Source organism: Xenopus tropicalis, chromosome 4 (assembly GCF_000004195.4).
Source record: "Xenopus tropicalis strain Nigerian chromosome 4, UCB_Xtro_10.0, whole genome shotgun sequence".
Taxonomy (NCBI): domain Eukaryota; kingdom Metazoa; phylum Chordata; class Amphibia; order Anura; family Pipidae; genus Xenopus; species Xenopus tropicalis.
Genome location: NC_030680.2, coordinates 124,078,653 through 124,099,268, shown reverse-complemented (window position 1 = coordinate 124,099,268; position 20,616 = coordinate 124,078,653). Strand labels below are relative to the sequence as shown.

The following is a 20,616-nucleotide window of genomic DNA, read 5'->3' as shown; positions in this document are numbered from 1 at the left end:
AATACACTATTTTACATTATGCCTTACACCTTGTTTTAGCGACACTTTTTTTTTTAGACAATAGTTTTTATTGATATATTTAAAGCATACAAACAATGCCTGAACATAGAGATGTGTAAAAAAAAATAAAAAAAGAAACCTGCCCTTTTGTGTGATGTCTTATTGTTACTCATGAAAGCAGTAGTTTATAAAATTAGTTTATAAAATGAAAATGAAAGGATGGTTTAAAAAAAAAAAAAGGGGGGGGGGATGGGTTATATAAAAAAAACGAAGTTGCAAGTCTCAATACTTGTACTATAGTTTCTATTTGAAGTTGCATGTATATATGTTAGAGGGCATTAACAGCAAAATAAGAAAGAGGAAACTGTACAACGTTGTATTGATCATTAAAGCCTCTCATCTTCTCAGCCTGGGATTCCAGGTAATTACAAATAGCATTATAAGGTTAACTGAATCTCTCATACAATTTCATTTATTTTCTCACCTATATTAATTGGTCAGTGGGAAACAAATAGCCACACTTTTTTATTCTGACAGTGGGATTAAATATGCTAACAACTTTCACACTGTGTATTATCTTGAAAATTTACCACAATGTATATGGAATATGGTTACAGCTAGGTTTCACTATCAATGATTCTGTCATGTTATTTAGCAGCGAAATGCACAAAATTGTAATCTTAAACTGGGTAAGAAATAAAAATAAAGCTGATATTCTATACTTTATGCCACAGTTTATTAAATGTTGTGTAAAGTGGCAATTATAAATGCTATTTTTTTATCTCAAAACAATGAGTAATGCAAGAGCTTTCTCTAAAAGACCTTTAGCATATATGTACAGTAGAACCCTGACTTTACATACCCTGATTTGACTTTTTCCTGGAATTTTGAGGCTGTTCTCTGGGAAATGAAACTTCAGGGTTTTAATGTATAACAGTTATTATTATGGTTTGACATATTACTTAACTGTTAACTGCACAAATTAATTTTTTGTAGCAGTCTTTAAGATCAGCAACAACAAAGATTAAATTGATTCATTTTCATTGAAATACCAGCTATTCCTTGCATTAAGAAAAGTTTTTCTGCCAAACTCCTAATTTTTATTGGAGCGTCTTTTTGAAAAATCAGTTTTTTGGTTGCAAATATATTTGTTGTTAGCAAAAATGCAACTTTTCTGATTCACAGCCATTGTTTTCACATAATCTTTATATAGTTCTAGTGACAATTTATCCTCCCCTAATTAACATATTAAAATATTATTTAGGTATTTTGTATGTGTTTTGTCACTGGAGCTTTTATTATCCAAAGAATTAATTATAATAATCATTAAAGTGATCTTCTATTTCATATTCTTCATGACGATAATCAGCAATGCCTTCTCTCTCATCTTCCTCTTCTTCTTCTGACACTGTGGGATGTGTAAGCATCGGCTCTTGTACCTTTGGGATTTCACCTTCAGCATATTTCTGTTCACCATAATAAATGCGTTGCATGTTAGGGAAACAAAGGTAGGCCAAAGTGCTTATTGGAGCCTGTAACTTGTTTTGATCCACGCGGAGGTATGTTAGGTGATTTGTGTTGAAGTGATCAATTTTTGGACACATTATTGTCATATTTAAACCTGCAAGAAAGCACAAAAAGGTAATTATAGTAAACAGAAATGTCATAATATTGCTCATTATTTTGGCCATTCACTTTCAAGAGTTCTGTAGTAATTGCTTTATAAATGTCATAACTTTGCTGGATACCTGCCAGTAAGCACAACTGTATTTTTTCTTTAATAAATGTTTAATTAATACATTTTTAATTTTAAAAATGAATGTCTGTATCATTTGCTATGAAAAAAACTAATCACTGAGTTGCTTATGGGTTACTGCGCAGTGTGTGTAAATGAGCTACATTGTCTTCAAAACTGAATGTATTTTCATAACTTATTTGGGATCAATGCTTTAGCATTTCAGTAAATGACACAGAGACCTTCCATTTTTCTACTGTAATACTGCCAAATTCCATGCTTTTCTGTTTCAAACACTGCTGAATTTCTAATTTTTGTCCCACCAACTACTTTAGTCTAACTTTCTACTAGTTAGATTTCTTACTTTCATTCCCCTGTGTTATGCATTATATACACATCAGATTAGAATACTTTACTTTTAAATGGAAAAAATCTGCCTTTCCACGATCGTTGTTTTCTCTCCTCATTCATCCTGTTATCTGTATCTGTATGTGTCTCTGGTGGATAACGGCCTGCACTGGAATTTATTTTTGGCATTTATTTATATTTTGAAATTATTGGCAATAATGTGCTCACTTTAAAATACCTTATGTTCAAATGTAACCCTTGAGATGTGCTAGTACAGACTAGTTCAAAAACATTAGCTTTAGATTTTTTTTCTTAAAGGTCCACCATGATAGATATTCCATACAATGGTACAGATTAAATTCATGTGAAAAAATTAATGTTAAAAAAAAATCTCATGATTCAGTGCATCTGGTTTTTATATTGAATTAGACAATCTTATTTTCTTGCAAATATGTTGCTGATTAATTATGTTTGATATTGATATCTTTACAGAAATAAATCATTTTACAGTTGATCTACCAGTAGTATAGTGTTTATAATTCATTATTAGGAAAGAGAACTCTTAAAAAAGAGTCCCCAGTTTATGAGTTTACTGCAAAGCAGACCCTTTATAGTAAAAAACCCAAGAAGGCTAACTATACGTCTGCAAAGATAATAGTATAAAGAGTACAGTATCCCTATAGAAAGAGTTGAAACCAGAAATAAGATAAGAAGAAATACAAAGAAAAATCTTTGGACTATTTGAGTGTAGAAGCAGAGGAGGTCTCTAAAAGCAGCAGTTACTTCTACTATGTAACAGGAGCAAATAGTCCACCCTGGCTTGCCTCATCAGTTTTGCAAGAGATCCTAGCATATGTAGCCAGTCTCACATTTTGCAAACAAAGCCAGCACCACCACCATAAATTTAGAACTTTTCTGGATTTATATAAAGAAAACACAATTACTTTCCAGCTCGTTGTCCTGAATGTACAAGTGCTGGAGTGATCTTGGGATGAAGAAAGCTTGTTGCAGCTTGTTATGACCCAGGTTTAATTCCACAAGATTTGGAAGGTTAAATATTTTTGTAGGGATTTCTTCTAGGTTGTTGTGTGACATACGAATTGCTAGTAGATTTGGAAGCTTTGTAAAGTAATCATCAGGAATGTTGGAAATTGAATTGTTCTCAATTGATAAGTACATGAGAGATGTTGGAAGACTTGCAGGCATGGAATGTAATTTGTTGTTGCACATGTTTAGTTGCATAAGTCTCGCAAGTTTGTTCAAAGTCTTTGACTTGACACTATCAATGTGGTTATTGCAAAGATCAAGCATCGTTAGCTTTACTAATCCCTGCAGATCACGATCATTTAATCTGGCAATCTTGTTAAAAGCAAAATTCAGTCTCTCTACCGAACTGGGAAGATCGGGTGGAATCTCCACTAAATCATTGTGATCAATAAAGATTTGCTCCAGATTGCGTAGCTTTGCAAATGCACCAACTTCAATCTTGTTTGATTTAATTTTGTTATGACTCAAATTAATTTCCTTCAAGGAAGTAGCATTAATGAAAGATTTCATCATCACAGCTTCAATATCGTTGAACTGAAGGTAAAGGTGTTGAATACGAGAAGGAATTTGGGGAATATTCTTAAGCTTTCGATTGTCACAATACATAACTAGCAGAGGGGCAGGCGGACAGAAACATTCTCTAGCACAGTCATTTGTGTAAATTATTTGTGGATCACTGTAGTCTACATTATGTGGGACGTGAATCGGTGGATATTGCACATTAGGTTCTGGGCCATAGTCTGTATCATAATCGTAGTTCTCATACTGGCAAAGAACTCTTGTTCCACATAGTAAGGCTATAACTGATAATTTGATAAGAATCTCCATTCTTCTTAAATGTTTTCAGAGCCTGCAATGAAAAAATAAGCTGTTATACAAAATTTTAATTGTGGGCTGTTAGCAAATCAAGTACAGGAGTAGGATCTATTATGCCCAATGCTTGGATCACCATACCTTATGTCTGGTAAAAAAATAATTTAAACCTTAAATAATTCAGGAGGATTATTTTGCCACCAATATTGAATGAACTTTATGAGAAATGGCCTTCCCATAATTAAGAGCTTTCTGCATAAAGGATTTCTGGATAAGTGATTCCATACCTGTAGCATATATTGTATCTGCTGATGCTTTTTGATGTATTGAACGTTTAACAACACTTGTGTGGTTTTCACTGTGTTGCATTTCCTTTATAAATAAATGTTGGATCCGCTCATTAAACGTTATCAACAGTAACATCCAGTGTTGATTTTAAGAAATGTATTTACAGCCAACTTTAGGGTGAAGACACACTGAGCTACTAGAGAATTGCCTCCACTAAAACACATATAGAGACAATTATCAGTAAAAGATCAGCAGTGTCTATTTCAGTAGCCACAACAAGTAACGTCTCTGTGTGTCTTCACCCTAAGGGTTGAGACTAATACAGTAGAACCTTGGTTTTACACACCTGGATTTAATGGTTTCCCAAAATTGATGCCTTTTTTGCAGTCCTATACAGGCAAATGTTGTATTTTTTTCCAGAATTTTGCAATTATGTGTAATTCATCCATTTTGACCCAGTCCAATGAGGAACGTAAAATCGAGTTTTTACTGTATTGCCCGGAATGTATATGCATATTTATTTGTAAATCTAGCTCCAGTTTACTTAAAAAAAAAAATAAAAAAAAAAAATATATATATATATTCCAACACAGTCCAATATATTTCTCAAGTAATATATTTTTATATTAATCTGAAAAAGCAACTTTTCCATTTGATTTTTTTTTCTAGCAAAGATTAAGAAACTCAAAGCATAGTTTATTTCTATTATTATTATAAAGCAGAGTGCAGACACCAAGGGGCACATTACTAACCCACGAACGGGCCGAATGCGTCCGATTGCGTTTTTTTCGTAACGATCGGTAATTTTGCGATTTTTTTCGTATTTTTTGCGATTTTTTCGGGGTCTTTACAATTTTTGCGTAAAAACGCAAGTTTTTCGTAGCCATTCCGAAAGTTGCGCAAAGTCGCGATTTTTTCGTAGCGTTAAAACTTGCGCGAAACGTCGCGCCTTTTAAGTTTTAACGCTACGAAAAAGGCGCGACTTTGCGCGCAAGTGTTAACGCTACGAAAAAATCGCGACTTTGCGCAAATTTCGTAATGGCTACGAAAAACTCGCGTTTTTACGCAAAAATCGTAAATGCCGAAAAAATCGCAAAAAATACGAAAAAGTCGCAAAATGTTCGTTTCCAATCGGAATTTTTCCAATTCGGATTCGAAATCGTGTCTTAGTAAATCAGCCCCCAAGAGTAGTGAATCTTCTGAGTGGCCACTGTCATGTACAATAGATTTAGACCCACACTCGCTGATACAGTATACAGATAATTTAACAATGCACACAAAATAACTTAGCATTATATGTAATATTCTACAGATAGTTAATCAAAAAAGCAACTTTACAGTTACTGGGCAACTGTTTCAGTCCTTTTTTTGTTTTATATTTTTAGTTTTTAAATTTGTAAAATTGGAGGCATTTAGTCCTGTCTGGTAACCATTGATTAACAGACCAGTTTTACTCTGTGCATTTCATGTGGGTCTATGAAAACAATTTAGTGATTTTCATGGAATATTTTCTTGTTAATTAAGATTAATTATATGTACACAACAACATCTGCATTTGTTAAAATGTTCTAACTAATGAAAAACAAACAATAGTACTGGTAAACATTAGGATATTGCATACTTTGGCTATACACACAACTATTACATTTTCAGTTTGTTTGAGAGCTAGTAAAACCCAGCTGTAACACTTTGGCATGCAAACATACTTTCTATTAACTGCAGCATTCATGGGATTTACCATAGATTATTGCATTCATAAAGTCCCCTGTTATTTATAAGGAGAGAGAAACACAAGCTGCTTCATACCTTTTTAAAAGTTTCTTCATACCTGAGTGAGTGTGCCCTTTTTTCTCTGAAAGAAGGTGGGAACTGGTCTTCTTGGTTAAAATATTGACTTTTAATGTCAAATAACCGGATTTGTAACAAATTTTGTAAGATACTGTTGAATCAGAGCAGCATTTCTTTGTTGCTAAAAATCACTGCAAGGAGTCTTGACATGAACTAAAATTATGTGCAGTTCTTTGAGCCTAGCCTTCTGTGGATAAAATATAACCCTTGAAATTTTGGCAAAGAATAGTTGGCCTAATCTGTGTCCTTTCTTATTTTTGGTTTGAGGTGTGGCATAAAATTCCTTCAGTTAAAAAAAATCGTTAACAGAGGAAGATGACTTTAACATGCTTAGATTTCTTTTACTGTATCTGTCATTTAATGCAAACTATTTTTGATATAATTTGAAAAAATATTTTGTAATCAATGGCAATCTTTGCAGATAATGGACAAGGTTCAAATTGATGAAAATAACTTATATAATTAAAAAGCAATAGAAGTCCATGGGAAAATTTTTGAATTGAATAAGGAGATAAGTTTGTATCATCAAATTAAATGTGCCCAAATATTTATTCATTCAAATTAAAATCCCACAGTCTTTATCCTAGACCAGTTCTGTCCAACTGTTTGCATATAGTCAGCATTTCTTTATTAAAAGGCACAATTGGCTACATGTTCATGGGGCTGATTGTAATTAAATGATGTCACCCTAGACGCCCCTGTAGCTTTTAGTCTGGGTGCCATAAAAATGTCTAGTAGGTTTTCAGATGGACAGAAATGTTCTAGGCTGAGATGACATAAGCTGACTTCACAGGCACACTCTGCTGTATTCTACTAATGTAAAGTTTTTTAGAATGGTAGGCAGACCCTTGAAAGGCTTTTAAGATAGCTATTTATCTAGGCATCCTTTATCCAACTGTCTGCCTCTAGTTTCAGGTTTACTTGTATAAAATATTTCTTGCACAGACAAAGTGAAAAACATGTTATCTTAGCCATGCTTGGTACTAAATATAAGAATGACCAATGCTCTAAAAAAATATTTTTTTTTTTGTGGCATTCCTTCTTTGGAATTCCTTGTGCACACAGATCCACCTCAAAAACTCTACTGAGATATATACAACTCTGCTGTTAGCTATAATATGCAACCTCAATTGCTTTTGTTCACCCTACATTTCTTTACTAAAATGCATAATTATCTATTTTGTCTCTTGATTTTATAGGACATTAACACAATAATATAAAGAAATTATTATCTAACAATACCAATTCATACCTTTTGTGAGAGATACAAGCAGTAAGAACACTGTTTGGTGTATTTTCATCCATTGTTAAAAGTGGGATACATGTAGCACCAGGAAAAATGCCTGGTTTAGCTGCAGGTAATGCTGTTATTCATGCATGCGGATTAGGAAAAGTCAGATAAGTGAGTCCTGGAGTAAATGGAAGGATAGGTCCTCCATTCCGTACTCCAGTAGCTGCCTGATTAGGCTGCAGGTGAGCTGCAAATAAAAGGGCTGTGGGATTACAGAGAGAGGTGACTGGTAAATAAGGTTTGGGACTCAGAGGGGTTTGCTCTCAGAGCAGGGTGCAGGGCAGGAAGGCTGCCTGTGTTAGGAACTCCCAGAGGAGCTGGGGGTGCCACCTGCCACTGCAAGGAGCAGAGGGAGCTATAACCAAGTGAGGAGTCACCCAGAGAAGTGCCAGGAGTCACAGAGAAAGGTCTCAGAGCAGGGCACAGGGCAGGAAGGTTGCCTGACTGTGTGAGGAACTCCCAGAGGGGCTGGGGATGCTGCCTGCCACTGCAAGGAGCAGAGGGAGCCCTGACCATGTGTTTGAGTGCTGGAACATTGAGGCTTGGTGAGAAGCCTAAGTTTGCCAGAAGCTGGTGAGCTGGTATCCCAAGAGGGAAGAGACAGCAGGGCTGAGTGAGTAGCCCAGAGTGTTCACGAGTGTGAGAGTCACTGTGGATGTGTGAAAGCCATTGGGGATGGTGAGAAGCCCCGGGAAAAAGGTTCCAGTGTGTGAGAGTTACCCTGAAAGGTGAGAGCCCTGAAGCAGGGATATATCATAGCCATGTTTGATGAACTGTTTATGAACTGACCTTTTTGTTTATGTTGGGAGGAGTTACCCCAAATAAACCTATGTTTTTGAGGAAGAAACATGATGTCACGTATTGTGTCCCTGTCTCTTATGCTCCAGATCCTCTGCATGCCTGCCTACCATTGCTAATTCCCCCAAAATTGCGTGTACAGGCAGTCAGCATGTCACACTTTATACTCCTTTCCCAATCTGCAGTGCTATAATTAGTTATACATAACAAAGGATAGAGCACTATTAGAGTGATCCTTCAAAAGACTCTGAATATCTGCACCATTACCTCCCACATAGATCAGGTAAGTCGACCCATAGAAGCCAAAATTTTAATTAAAATGTAACCTTTATTGACAGAGTAAAAAAATCCCCATTTACACTTCTTGTGCAATTAAAACGCATGGGTTAAAGCACTAAATCAAAAAGGGCAGTCCAAAATGATCATGGCAAATAAGAAAAACAAATTGGGCCCTGCCTGCCTAACCAGAGAGAGCAGCAGGGATGCAAGGAGGCGATTATCAAATCACAGGGACAGAAAGAGAAATGTACTGATTGATCTCAAATGTCAAGCCCAAATAGGGAAATGTTGCAACTATTCTTACCACCCGGATTATTATCAAAAGTATCAATTCGCTTAGGGTTCCCTGCCCACGTAACCATCATGCTATCTCAGAGCACAGTCCACAACAAATGTATCAGACTCTTCATCTGATTTGTTGCAGTTAAATAAATGTAACCAAACCTCCTAATAAGGAAACTAAAGGCTCATGCGCTCCACTTAAAAAAAGAGAAGCGGCGCATCATTGTTATCCGGGTAATACCGAGTTAATTAAATAGAGAGAACAGTCCCGCTCTGTGTCGCCCACCCACCCTCAATTGCTACGTGCAGATTGAAAATGAGCAAAACCTCCTTTGTCTAACCCCAAGACCACCAGATCACACCACCCATGCCCACTATAAATCGTTCAACACACTTCAACCTCCCACATTCCCACCCTCAAACAACACTGCCCGACGTGCGTTTCGCTCTGAACATCGGAGCTTTGTCAAGAGTCTAGGTGCAAGTAAAGGATGCTCTTTGACCCTAGTCAGGCCATATGTCCTTAGATTCCCCCCAATGACAACCCAAATCACATAGCATTTTTATGCAACATACAATATGTTGCAACTACAATATGGAATCCACTTAAGGTTTTAATTCAACAAACTTGAATATACCTCATAATGCTGAGGCTCCCATTAGGGGCAATCCAGAATTCCCTCTGGCCTGTGCCTAGCATCTTTCAAATGGTAGACCAATAATTGCATTGATTTAGTAACATGTTTTTCATTTCAGGACCATTTTAATGGGATGCATTTTCTCAAAAATTTCTCCCACCTCCCCTGTTAGAGAGATTTTTCCATTAAGAGAAATTTCAGTACAGGTATGGAACCTATTATCCAGAATGCTTGGGACCTGATCTTTTCCGGATAAGGGATCTTCCTGTAATTGATCACCATAAAATTGCTAAAAATTAATTTAAACATTAAATAAACCCAATAGGGTTGATTTGTCTCCAATAAGGATTCATAATATTTTAGGTACTGTTTTATTATCATTACAGAGAAAGGGGAAATAATTTTAAAAAATTAGAATTATATGCTTTTTTTTATTTCAATAATTTTTATTTGCATTTTTAACTTTTACAGATTAGATATCAGAATAAAACATTTTCATAGTGAACAGCTTATATCCTGTGAGAATAGGGAGAGAAAGAAAGAGAAGAAACAATGGGTGAATAAGAATTATTTGCTTTTAATAGAGTCTATGGGAAATGGCCTTTCTGTAATTTGAATCTTTCTGGATAACGGAATAATGGATCCCATACGTGTACTACCAAATACACCTTTTTTTAAAATGCATCTATAAGGATTACACTATTCCCTCATGTTTTAAACCACCTTTACTGCAGAGGACTTTATGTATAAATGTTCATACAAGAGCTCAGGTTGAGATTTCTTACAAAATATTGGGCCAATCCATTTGATGCTCACAAAAAAAAGAACCCCAGTATAAATCAGATATCACATAAATTGATTACAACTGCTAAACAAACAACTGCTAAATCTTGGCAAACCCTTACTTTTCCAATCTGACAATTGAAAGATTGTGGTTGCTTAGGTCTAAGCACCCACAGAGTGACTTACTCGCCTGCAATAGATCGCTGCTATTGCAGTCGAGTAACCGCTCTGAAAAGGCACCGACAACAATTGAAGTCGCTGGAGGAAAGCACTTCGCATCCCTTTGGTTTCCGAACTTGCGTGACGTTGCCTGCAGGAGGAAACTGTCAGATACCCATTATAAAGTCTTGAGTATCTGGGAACTCTGGGCTTCTTATGGGGTCCCACATTACTTAAATATCAATAACAAATATGTCCCTCCTCCTCACATAACAACTAAAATTCCAACTGTTTGTCTGAATTGTATTACTGTATTGTCTGTAAAGATTTATAATATTCTCTGCTACCCAGGCTTGGTTGGTTTTACTAACTGGAGTTCTTAAAGGAAAAGTAACGCTAAAAATTTTAAACTAAACAATCTATTCTACCCTCCCCCAATAATTGCCCTATCCTGAAAACTATTTGTTATTTTGAATTCTTTAGAAGAAAATACCTGTTAAACCTGTCTTCCGGTCATTTGAACAAAGCCGATATGGCCATGCAGGAGAAAATATCGGGTGAAGAATCAACAATGCGGTGATCGATTGATCGAGCCTAGCCTGACTCCTTCCTATACAGAAGGAAGGCTAGGCTCGATCAGTCGATCGCCGCATAGTGAACGCTTACCCTGAAACTTTCCCGGCATCGCCATATCGCCTTTGTTCAAATGACAGGAAGCCAAGTTTTTTACAGGTATTTTCTTCTAAAGCATTCAAAATAACAAATAGTTTTCAGGATAGGGCAATTATTGGGGGAGGGTAGAATAGATTTTTTAGCGTTACTTTTCCTTTAATTATTAGAGTGTCTACCACATCTAATAATTGTATTTCCTTTCCACTTTCCTTCTTTTACACATAAATATATTGTCTGGGTAATGCACAGGCTGTTGGCGTGCTCTATGTAGCAAAGGGTTGCTCTGTGGCTTTAATGCTTAAATATTGTTTTATTTATCCATTGACAAATTTCTATAAAAGAAAAAAAAAGTAATTATAAAATTATTTTAAAAAATACAGTCACATATTCTTGTTGATGACTATATGACTGGAGACTGACTTTTTGAGGGTGTACAATGCTGGCACTAAAAGGGTCAGTGCTTTATGTTTTGTGTCTTTCCTTTGCTGTTCTGCTCATGGAGTAACCCTTGTTCTCAGATACTTATCTGTAGTGGTGGAAGTGACCACTGAGCACCAAATGCTCTGCTGTATATCTATGGATAAAATTCTGCCTTTCCTGCCACTGCAGGTGAAAGACTGTCTGGCTCTGTTAGACAGCAATTGATCTTTCTCAAATGATCCTGTCCTGATGGAACCACACCATTTGACAGGTTATTTTCATCTTAAAAACAGGGTGCAGTCGTGGGCCAAAAACTGGCTACTATTAGCACAAGCAGTCAGTTTCCATTCATGTCAATGACTTTAGGCTCTGGTGGGTTTCAGTACATTTTCTCTTGGCTAAAACTTTACATCGGTGATCCCCAACCAGTGGCTCAGGAGCAACATGTTGTTCACCAACCCCTTGGATGTTTCTCCCAGGGGCCAGGTGCTTATTTTTGAATTCCTGGCTTGGAGGCAAGTTTTTGGTTGCATAAAAACCCAGTGTAATGTCAAAAAGAATCTCCTATAGGCTGCCAGTCAATATGGGGGTGACCAACACAGTCCTTATTTGGCACCCCCAAAATATTTTTTTATGCTTGTGTTGCTCCTCAACTCTTTTTCCATTTAAATTTGTGTCAGATAAAAAAGGTTGGGGTTGCTGCTCTACATGCATTTTAAGCCTAAAGTTAATATTTGGGTCAGTAACACCTTGATACAATATAGGGAAAATAAAGCAATGGAGACATGCATATATTCAGCATTCAATTAGTTCTCTTAGCATCCTGAAGTAGAATATTTAAAGGAACCATGAAGGATTATTGCAGGGCCACTCTGTATATAAGTTGAAATGCTCCTTACAGGATTTGCAGTACCACAAATGATAACAATAGAGGAACTAACTTGAGTGCAAACATCACACAAATGCATATTTTACATGCACCAAGAGACTGGTATGATCCCTTGCTTGTCCACCTTTTGTTCCAACACTGCTAGAAAGATTTACATTGAAGCTGTAAATGAAGTGTGACTATATAATACTGTATATATAAATGACACACAGTCAGAGTCGGACTGGGGGCGCAGTGCTCCCCAGGGCTGTCGGCCCAGGGGCCCCGCACCCCCCAAAAGTGACCCCGTCGGCTGCACCCCCCGCAGTGGCTACCGCCACTCGCCTGATGTCCTTCCCTCAGTGCGGTAAGTGAAATGCATCAGGGGATGGACACTGGTGGCCAGGGGCTCCGGCAGGGATTGGGTCTGGGTGGACGGAGCCCACAGGGTTTTTTCCCGGTGTTCCGGCAGCCCAGTCCGACCCTACACACAGTAAAGGATCTTGGTGGTAGAAAATACTGAAATTGAAGGAAAAGTCAACTAGGAGCAATGTAGAGGGAGGCCAAATAAAATGTATATTAAGTGTATATAGTTAGGCTATAATTAGTAAGGTTGGCCTGTAGGGGGGGATTCCCCGTTCAAAAGCCTATATATTTTGTGTAAATTGTATTACTCTTTATATTCCTTTCTGTACCATTAATAAAAATGCTTTCTTATAGAAAGAGTTGTACACTTCGTTTAGATTTATTTTACCAGAGAGAATATAGCTTTCAAATTTTTTTTAAATGCATATTTAATAACTAAAAGAGGATATTTTTACTGCGATCTAGATATTGTCAAATACTTCTGTATTGTTGCTGCCTTAATATTCTGGCTATTTGTTTCATGAAAGACCTACAGAATCTGAATTATGGTTACATTTCTAACTTTGAACACATCACAGAAATTGTATTTGCTTTTAATCTTTTTTTTTTTGAAGACATTTCTGTAAATTCATTTAGCATTTTAATCGATTTCCCTGGTTGCTGATATAAGTGGGGGGAGTTGATGGACGCAGAAGGTTATGTATGAAGTCCCCTTTTCACAAAGGGTGTGTGATACGTGGCATGTAGGACTCCAGCCAGAAATCAGTTAGTGCAGATCTCTTCCATATGTTTCCTGTTAGAGCAGCTCAGTTTGCAAAGAATATTCCTCCACAGAAAAGAAAAGCATTTTGTTCTGATTTAAACAATAGAAGAGTACTGGACCTTAAATTTAGACATTCATTCATAAAAATGTGTTTAATAACATAGAAATAACAATTGTCTTTATCTAAAAAAGCATCTAGTATCATATGTTTGATATAGAGTACATAAGAATTATAACTCTGGGACAGTACCTGTAAACTCACAGTCATGTGCATTGGGCAGACTGGTGTGGGAACAGCAAAAAAAGGCAGAATCACAATTAAAAAGTTTGGGAACAGGCAGCAGAAGCAGATACAGTGGCTTGCAAAAGTAATTGGCCCCCTTGAACTTTTCCACATTTTGTCACATTACAGCCACAAACATGAATCAATTTTATTGGAATTCCACGTGAAAGACCAATACAAAGTGGTGTACACGTGAGAAGTGGAACGAAAATCATACATGATTCCAAACATTTTTTACAAATAAATAACTGCAAAGTGGGGTGTGCGTAATTATTCAGCCCCCTTTGGTCTGAGTGCAGTCAGTTGCCCATAGACATTGCCTGATGAGTGCTAATGACTAAATAGAGTGCACCTGTGTGTAATCTAATGTCAGTACAAATACAGCTGCTCTGTGACGGCCTCAGGGGTTGCCTAAGAGAATATTGGGAGCAACAACACCATGAAGTCCAAAGAACACACCAGACAGGTCAGGGATAAAGTTATTGAGAAATTTAAAGCAGGCTTAGGCTACAAAAAGATTTCCAAAGCCTTGAACATCCCACGGAGCACTGTTCCACCGATCATTCAGAAATGGAAGGAGTATGGCACAACTGTAAACCTACCAAGACAAGGCCGTCCCCCTAAACTCACAGGCCGAACAAGGAGAGCGCTGATCAGAAATGCAGCCAAGAGGCCCATGGTGACTCTGGGGGAGCTGCAGAGATCTACAGCTCAGGTAGGGGAATCTGTCCATAGGACAACTATTAGTCGTGCACTGCACAAAGTTGGCCTTTATGGAAGAGTGGCAAGAAGAAAGCCATTGTTAACAGAAAACCATAAGAAGTCCTGTTTGCAGTTTGCCACAAGCCATGTGGGGGACACAGCAAACATGTGGAAGAAGGTGCTCTGGTCAGATGAGACCAAAATGGAACTTTTTGGCCAAAATGCAAAACGCTATGTGTGGCAGAAAACGAACACTGCACATCACTCTGAACACACCATCCCCAATGTCAAATATGGTGGTGGCAGCATCATGCTCTGGGGGTGCTTCTCTTCAGCAGGGACAGGGAAGCTGGTCAGAGTTGATGGGAAGATGGATGGAGCCAAATACAGGGCAATCTTGGAAGAAAACCTCTTGGAGTCTGCAAAAGACTTGAGACTGGGGCGGAGGTTCACCTTCCTGCAGGACAACGACCCTAAACATAAAGCCAGGGCAACAATGGAATGGTTTAAAACAAAACATATCCATGTGTTAGAATGGCCCAGTCAAAGTCCAGATCTAAATCCAATCGAGAATCTGTGCAAGATCTGAAAACTGCTGTTCACAAACGCTGTCCATCTAATCTGAGTGAGCTGGAGCTGTTTTGCAAAGAAGAATGGGCAAGGATTTCAGTCTGTAGATGTGCAAAGCTGGTAGAGACATACCCTAAAAGACTGGCAGCTGTAATTGCAGCAAAAGGTGGTTCTACAAAGTATTGACTCAGGGGGCTGAATATTTACGCACACCCCACTTTGCAGTTATTTATTTGTAAAAAATGTTTGGAATCATGTATGATTTTCCTTCCACTTCTCACGTGTACACCACTTTGTATTGGTCTTTCAGGTGGAATTCCAATAAAATTCATTCATGTTTGTGGCTGTAATGTGACAAAATGTGGAAAAGTTCAAGGGGGCCGAATACTTTTGCAAGCCACTGTATACTACAGCTCCAGGGTCAGCAATCTCATTAAGACAGCTGGCTTGGAATCCATGTGGGATATATGTCCATTTGACCCTTGGATAATCTTTCAGATATTGTGCAATTTGGCAATACACATGTTCAAACAAATTTTACTGTATCACTCCCATCCAGAGTGGACAGGACAGGAGCAAAGATGTGTCCTGTTCCAGGTTGGGTGATAAATACATACACCTGCAGATTAGTCAAAAAGAACTATACTGTACATCCTAGTTGGTGCGTTTGGGGTTTGCCCCCAAGAAGTTTCTTTGGCACAAAGTATTCTCCACAATGCAGTGATGTTTTGAGCAGCAAGAAAAGTTACATAAAACATTTATTGAGATGAAGTGTGCACTGTATTGTTTAATAAAGATATGGCATCCCTTATCTGAAAACCTGTTATCCAAAAAGTTCTGAATTACGCAGTGAGTTTTGTAAATGTTTTTTTAATTGTTTCCCACAATTCTTGCCTTATTGCGGCTGCGAGGTGATATTGTGTCTGCCACAATTGCAACTAGTGCGTTAAAATTTACAATTGTGCTTTGATGCGAACTGGACAAAGTTGCACTGAAAACATTGCCATTCAGCAGCGATTCTGGGGCTGCTGCCACCTAAGGCAGCCATGATGCCAGCCCCTCTGTCCCATTCTGTGCTAGCAACTTAAGAGTTAGAGCGGGTCCAGAGGAAGCTGCATTGCTAGTTCTACTAGCAGAGCCAATTTTTCATATTAAAAAATGAAAATTCAGCCTCTTAAACTTACCAGAGACAGCTTTTTTGCCTCATGACAGGAGTGTTCCTGCTGCCATTACTAACATAATATTTATGTGTAAATATTTTATTTTACCTAATCGTCTGAATCTTTTCTCCCCACATGCAATCCTCATTGGGGAGGAAAGATTCTGAACAGCAATAGAGCTCAGCACTGGTGCAGAGCAGAGTTGACCACCGCATAGATCAGAAAGGGATTTAACTGTTCAAAGCATTTGAACACATTCTGAGCAACTAACAAAGGTTAGCATTCACCGGTCTGATATGTGATAAATCAGTCTCACATAGGTCACTTGGGTCAGAGGGTCAGTTAGGATACCAATTTAACAATGATATGGATGACAGATGAAGCATATTTGAAACAACTGGTCAAAATTAATTTCCAAACAACTTTGTGCCTCCTGAGGCTTGTCTCAGCTGATTCAGCAGACGTACATCTATTTTAATGCAGTACTTGAGAGATATGTCAAGTTTCTTGAGAGCAAATCATTTCATCATCCATGAAGGGGTTGAACCCTTGACAATGAAAACTTGGAGTTTCTTGTTACACGAAGTGGACTAGGTGGAAATAGTTGAAGCCTCTGAAGCCACATTTCTGCTGGGATCCCAGTAAGTCAGTCAAATTGGATAAGTCTGTCAAGTTGTTTAGTCAAAAGGTATGCTTAGGACAAAGTCAGGCCTGGCATAGGGTCCAATACTCTCTGTCTGCATTTTGTAGGCAGGCAGAGAGCATTAGATGCTCATGTATATGTTTTTTTTCTATTTGAAGCCTATGGGTAAGGCAGCAAACAACTCAGAACTCAAAATGTCAGAAAAGGAGAAATAGTGTAATAGAGTAAATATCGTTTTCTGCATATTTTGTTTGATTGATCCTTGAAATAGCAGCAATATCTGGAAGAACATATACAGTAGATAAATGCTGTGTTTTAACTTCATTAGAAATCTTACTAAAAGAAAACTGCAACTTTTTTCCATTAGCATTTTTAGATGTTGAATATTTTTCAAGGATATAAAGCAACCACCACAATGATCTACTTTTTGTAATTACACAATTAATTGGTTGGTATTTGGACAAGCAGCCACCTGGTAAACGTTCCTAATTTACATTAACCCTGAGCAGGTTGCATTCTCTAGTCTCTACTGGAGTCTCTGGCCCCGAAGGCATCCAGTGTTCAGACAAGACTGCTGTAAACGGAAAATCGTTAGAAAACTGTTTTGACAAAAAGACAGAAAGCATAATTCAGCTTCCTGAAAATTCTAGCCTGATCCATAGAGACTGCATGCTAAAATATTGTAAAGATAATACTGCCACCAGCTGGTTGATATTTAGTAAGCTGAAGGATGTTTAATAGAACATACTTTACAACATCAGGCATGAAACTTTTCAGGTTTTCAAGTTAAAATCATAGGAGGGTTCCAGTTAGGCACACCTTAGGCACACAGTGTTAGGTACACCCCAGTGCTTGCAATCACTTACCTGATACCTGGGGCAGTGCTCCTGCAGGTGTATGTGCAGTAGTGAGATGTCTACGTTTCGTGTCTAAGTTCAGCTTCCACTGTTCATGTCTAAAAGAAGGCAGAAGAAGCCGAAGAAGTTAGCAACAAGGATCTTCTACAGAAATACCCAAAGCCAGTGTAGTTTTTTTTGATCAGAGGTGTCAGGTAAGGCTTAATCACTGGTGGTTACCATATTGCCCCCCTCCATTAATTTAATTAGATGGTAAGGAGGGAGGGGGAATGTGAGGAGTGCAGTGACATCTAAGAAGTTCTGAATTGAAAGTGAAAGAAACCCACCCCTATGCCTAAGGCATAGAGGCAGCTCAGGCAATATATGATTGACAGACGGGACTTTTAAATGCTTATATAATGGGTATAGTTGTGTAAATAAAAAAATGAATTTTTGTTTTATGATTAATTTGAAAAGGGCTTTTATTATACAGCTTTTTATGTCTGTGTGACAGGTCCACTTTAAAGAGGCATTTACTAACATTCAATTTTTTAGATTCAGGTTTTTTTTACCTGTGATTTATTATGCCACAAAACAAGGCCAAATCCGAAAGCAGAAATATACCATCTAAAACCTGTCAAGATCATGTAGAATTCAATGGCAGATGCCCCTTTCACAACCAGAAGATCTTTCTTTGCTTCATGGTTTTCGAGGTTTTCAGTGTTTTTTACGCCGTCATTTCTACGAATACAAAAAAGTTGCAGTTTTCATGTTTTTTCCCCGTGTCTTTTTTTGTTCATGCTTTTTCATTTCGGCTCTTTTGATAAATGACTGACATTCATGGAAATGAGTTGTTATGTTTATAAATGCCCCCTTTAGAGTTGTTCACTGATAGGTTGCCCATGTTCTAACATAGAATGTATTCAATCTTTTAATCTAAATGAAAATTGACAATTGATCTAGAGGAAGGGGAAAAACTGAAGCCTCCCCAGTTTGCCTCAGAAGGGGAAATGTATTCCTTACTCTAAGATGGCAATCGGACCATTCCCTGGGTTAACTTTGAGCTAATTTCCATAACACTGTATTTTCCCCCTTGCTAAAAAGCTATCTTAACCCTTCTTAAAGCTATCTAATGTATCTGTTAGTTTACAGGGGTGTCGAACTCAATCAGAGAAGGGGCCAAAATCGAAAATCCAGCCTAAATCTCGGGCCGAATGGTTTACTGAACCCCCATACAAAGTACCCCCAATTGCCCCCATAAACAGTGCCCCCAAAAATAAGTACCCCCAATTGCCTCATCATACACAGTAGCCCCCACACACAGTGCCCCCAAATGCCTCATACACAGTACCCCTCCATAGACAGTAGCCCCCACACACAGTGCCCCCAATTGCCCCCATAGAAAGTACCCCCAATTGCCCCCATAAACAGTGCCCCCAATTGCCCCCATAAACAGTACCCTCCATAGACAGTAGCCCCCACACAAAGTGCCCCCAATTGCCTCATACACAGTACCCCCCATAGACAGTAGCCCCCACACACAGTGCCCCCAATTGCCTCATACACAGTACCCCCCATAGACAGTAGCCCCCACACACAGTGCCCCCATACAAAGTACCCCCAATTGCCCCCATAAACAGTGCCCCCAAAAATAAGTACCCCCAATTGCCTCATCATACACAGTACCCCCCATAGACAGTAGCCAGCCCGTACACACAGAGCCCCCACAGAAAGTACCCCCAACAGACCAGTGATGTCGGCGGCTCCTTCTCTCTTATGCCGCGGCAACAGGCACTACTATAAGGTTGCGCCTCGTCGCTGACGTGTGACGTCATACGCACGGGTGCAACCTTGTAAAAGGGCCTGTTGCCGCGGCATAAGAGAGAAGGAGCCGCTGGCGCTGACGAAGACTTTGTATGTTTTTGCGCAGAGTGCGTGCAGTGATGACAGCGCGGTGCAGGCCACATTGCAAGGCCTGGTGGGCCGGATTTGGCCCGCGGGCCTTGTGTTTGACATGTATGTGCTAGTACAACCACTTCAGGCAGATGTAATGACCCCTTGCAAGGTGTAGCAAAACTTGAAGACTTCACACTGTTCCAGAATGCAGGGTAGAGCTTAGCTTTATTCCTGGCTGTTCTCTGCGCACACCCTGCCCTTCACTTCCCCTTCCTGTGTGCACAACCTCATTACACGTTTCTCCAACCAGTGCCAAGCTGCTAATGCATAATTAAAGTAAACATTTAACATTGCTACAGTATAACAGGAGAGAATTCTGCAGTTTCATAGTTCTCGCTGTAGTAAACTCTTTACGCATATTAGGATCGAACCTCTTTTTTTCTAATATCAGTGGATGTCCTTTGTTTCTGTTGGAAGGATCTACTGGTAAATAAAGCATCAGAGTTTATTGTATGGTCCCCTTATATATTTATTTATAGTTATCTTATCCCCCCTTTTAGAGCCTCTTCTCCAGTGGAACTAACACAACTTGGCCTGCCTTTCTACATAACTTTGACTTTGACTATACTTTCAGCAAGCTTAATTGAAAATAAATGCAAAGTACAGCACCTCTGTCGAATAAGGAACAGAGTCTTTCTTGGTATCAGTGTACCCACTCATCCAGATGTCAGCATTTGCAATGTGCACAGAAAAGCACATATAGTGATTCCACCATCTTATCTTGTGTAGTAGAGAGGTACAAATACAAATAAAAAAGGAAACATCTCTTCTTTATCTTAATATGAAGCCCCTGATAGATGGATAATCACAGGATAAGTGAAGTGTGTATATTAATTTCATATCTCACGAATAAGATGGAGCATAAAAAAAAGTTTAGTCAAAAAATAAAAAAATGTGATTGAGCAAAATCTTTTATTAGGTGTATATAACTGCATTACAAGCAGTCCAATGCTTCCTTAAATAACTGCAAAACGTATACATCACACTGGAGTCCTGACTTCCAAATGGTGTAGAAGTGTTGTGGTGTAGCCTTGGTCCCAATGGATCCCATGTTTTTAACAGGTTTAT

General features: G+C 38.3%; 2 protein-coding genes across 5 annotated transcripts in view; one reads left to right on the top strand and one right to left on the bottom strand.

The window, feature by feature from the left end:
* Positions 1 to 20,616, top strand: part of cenpp (centromere protein P) — a 139,662-nt gene that overhangs the window by 44,338 nt on the left and 74,708 nt on the right. The gene's annotated exons all lie outside the window — the stretch shown is intronic.
* omd (osteomodulin) lies at positions 52 to 17,914 on the bottom strand. Of its 4 annotated transcripts, XM_031901097.1 has the most exons (4): positions 17,833 to 17,914; positions 17,623 to 17,711; positions 3,028 to 3,980; positions 52 to 1,621 (listed from the first exon to the last, which is right to left on the bottom strand). In XM_031901097.1, the coding sequence occupies exons 3-4, from the start codon at positions 3,956 to 3,958 to the stop codon at positions 1,311 to 1,313; spliced, it is 1,242 nt and encodes a 413-aa protein (XP_031756957.1). In that variant the 5' UTR covers positions 3,959 to 3,980; positions 17,623 to 17,711; positions 17,833 to 17,914; the 3' UTR covers positions 52 to 1,310. The 4 variants fall into 4 exon arrangements, with proteins under 4 accessions (XP_031756957.1, XP_031756958.1, XP_012817254.1 ...); XM_031901098.1 differs by having other exon boundaries at positions 17,623 to 17,903; XM_012961800.3 differs by lacking the exons at positions 17,623 to 17,711; positions 17,833 to 17,914 and adding an exon at positions 6,038 to 6,313.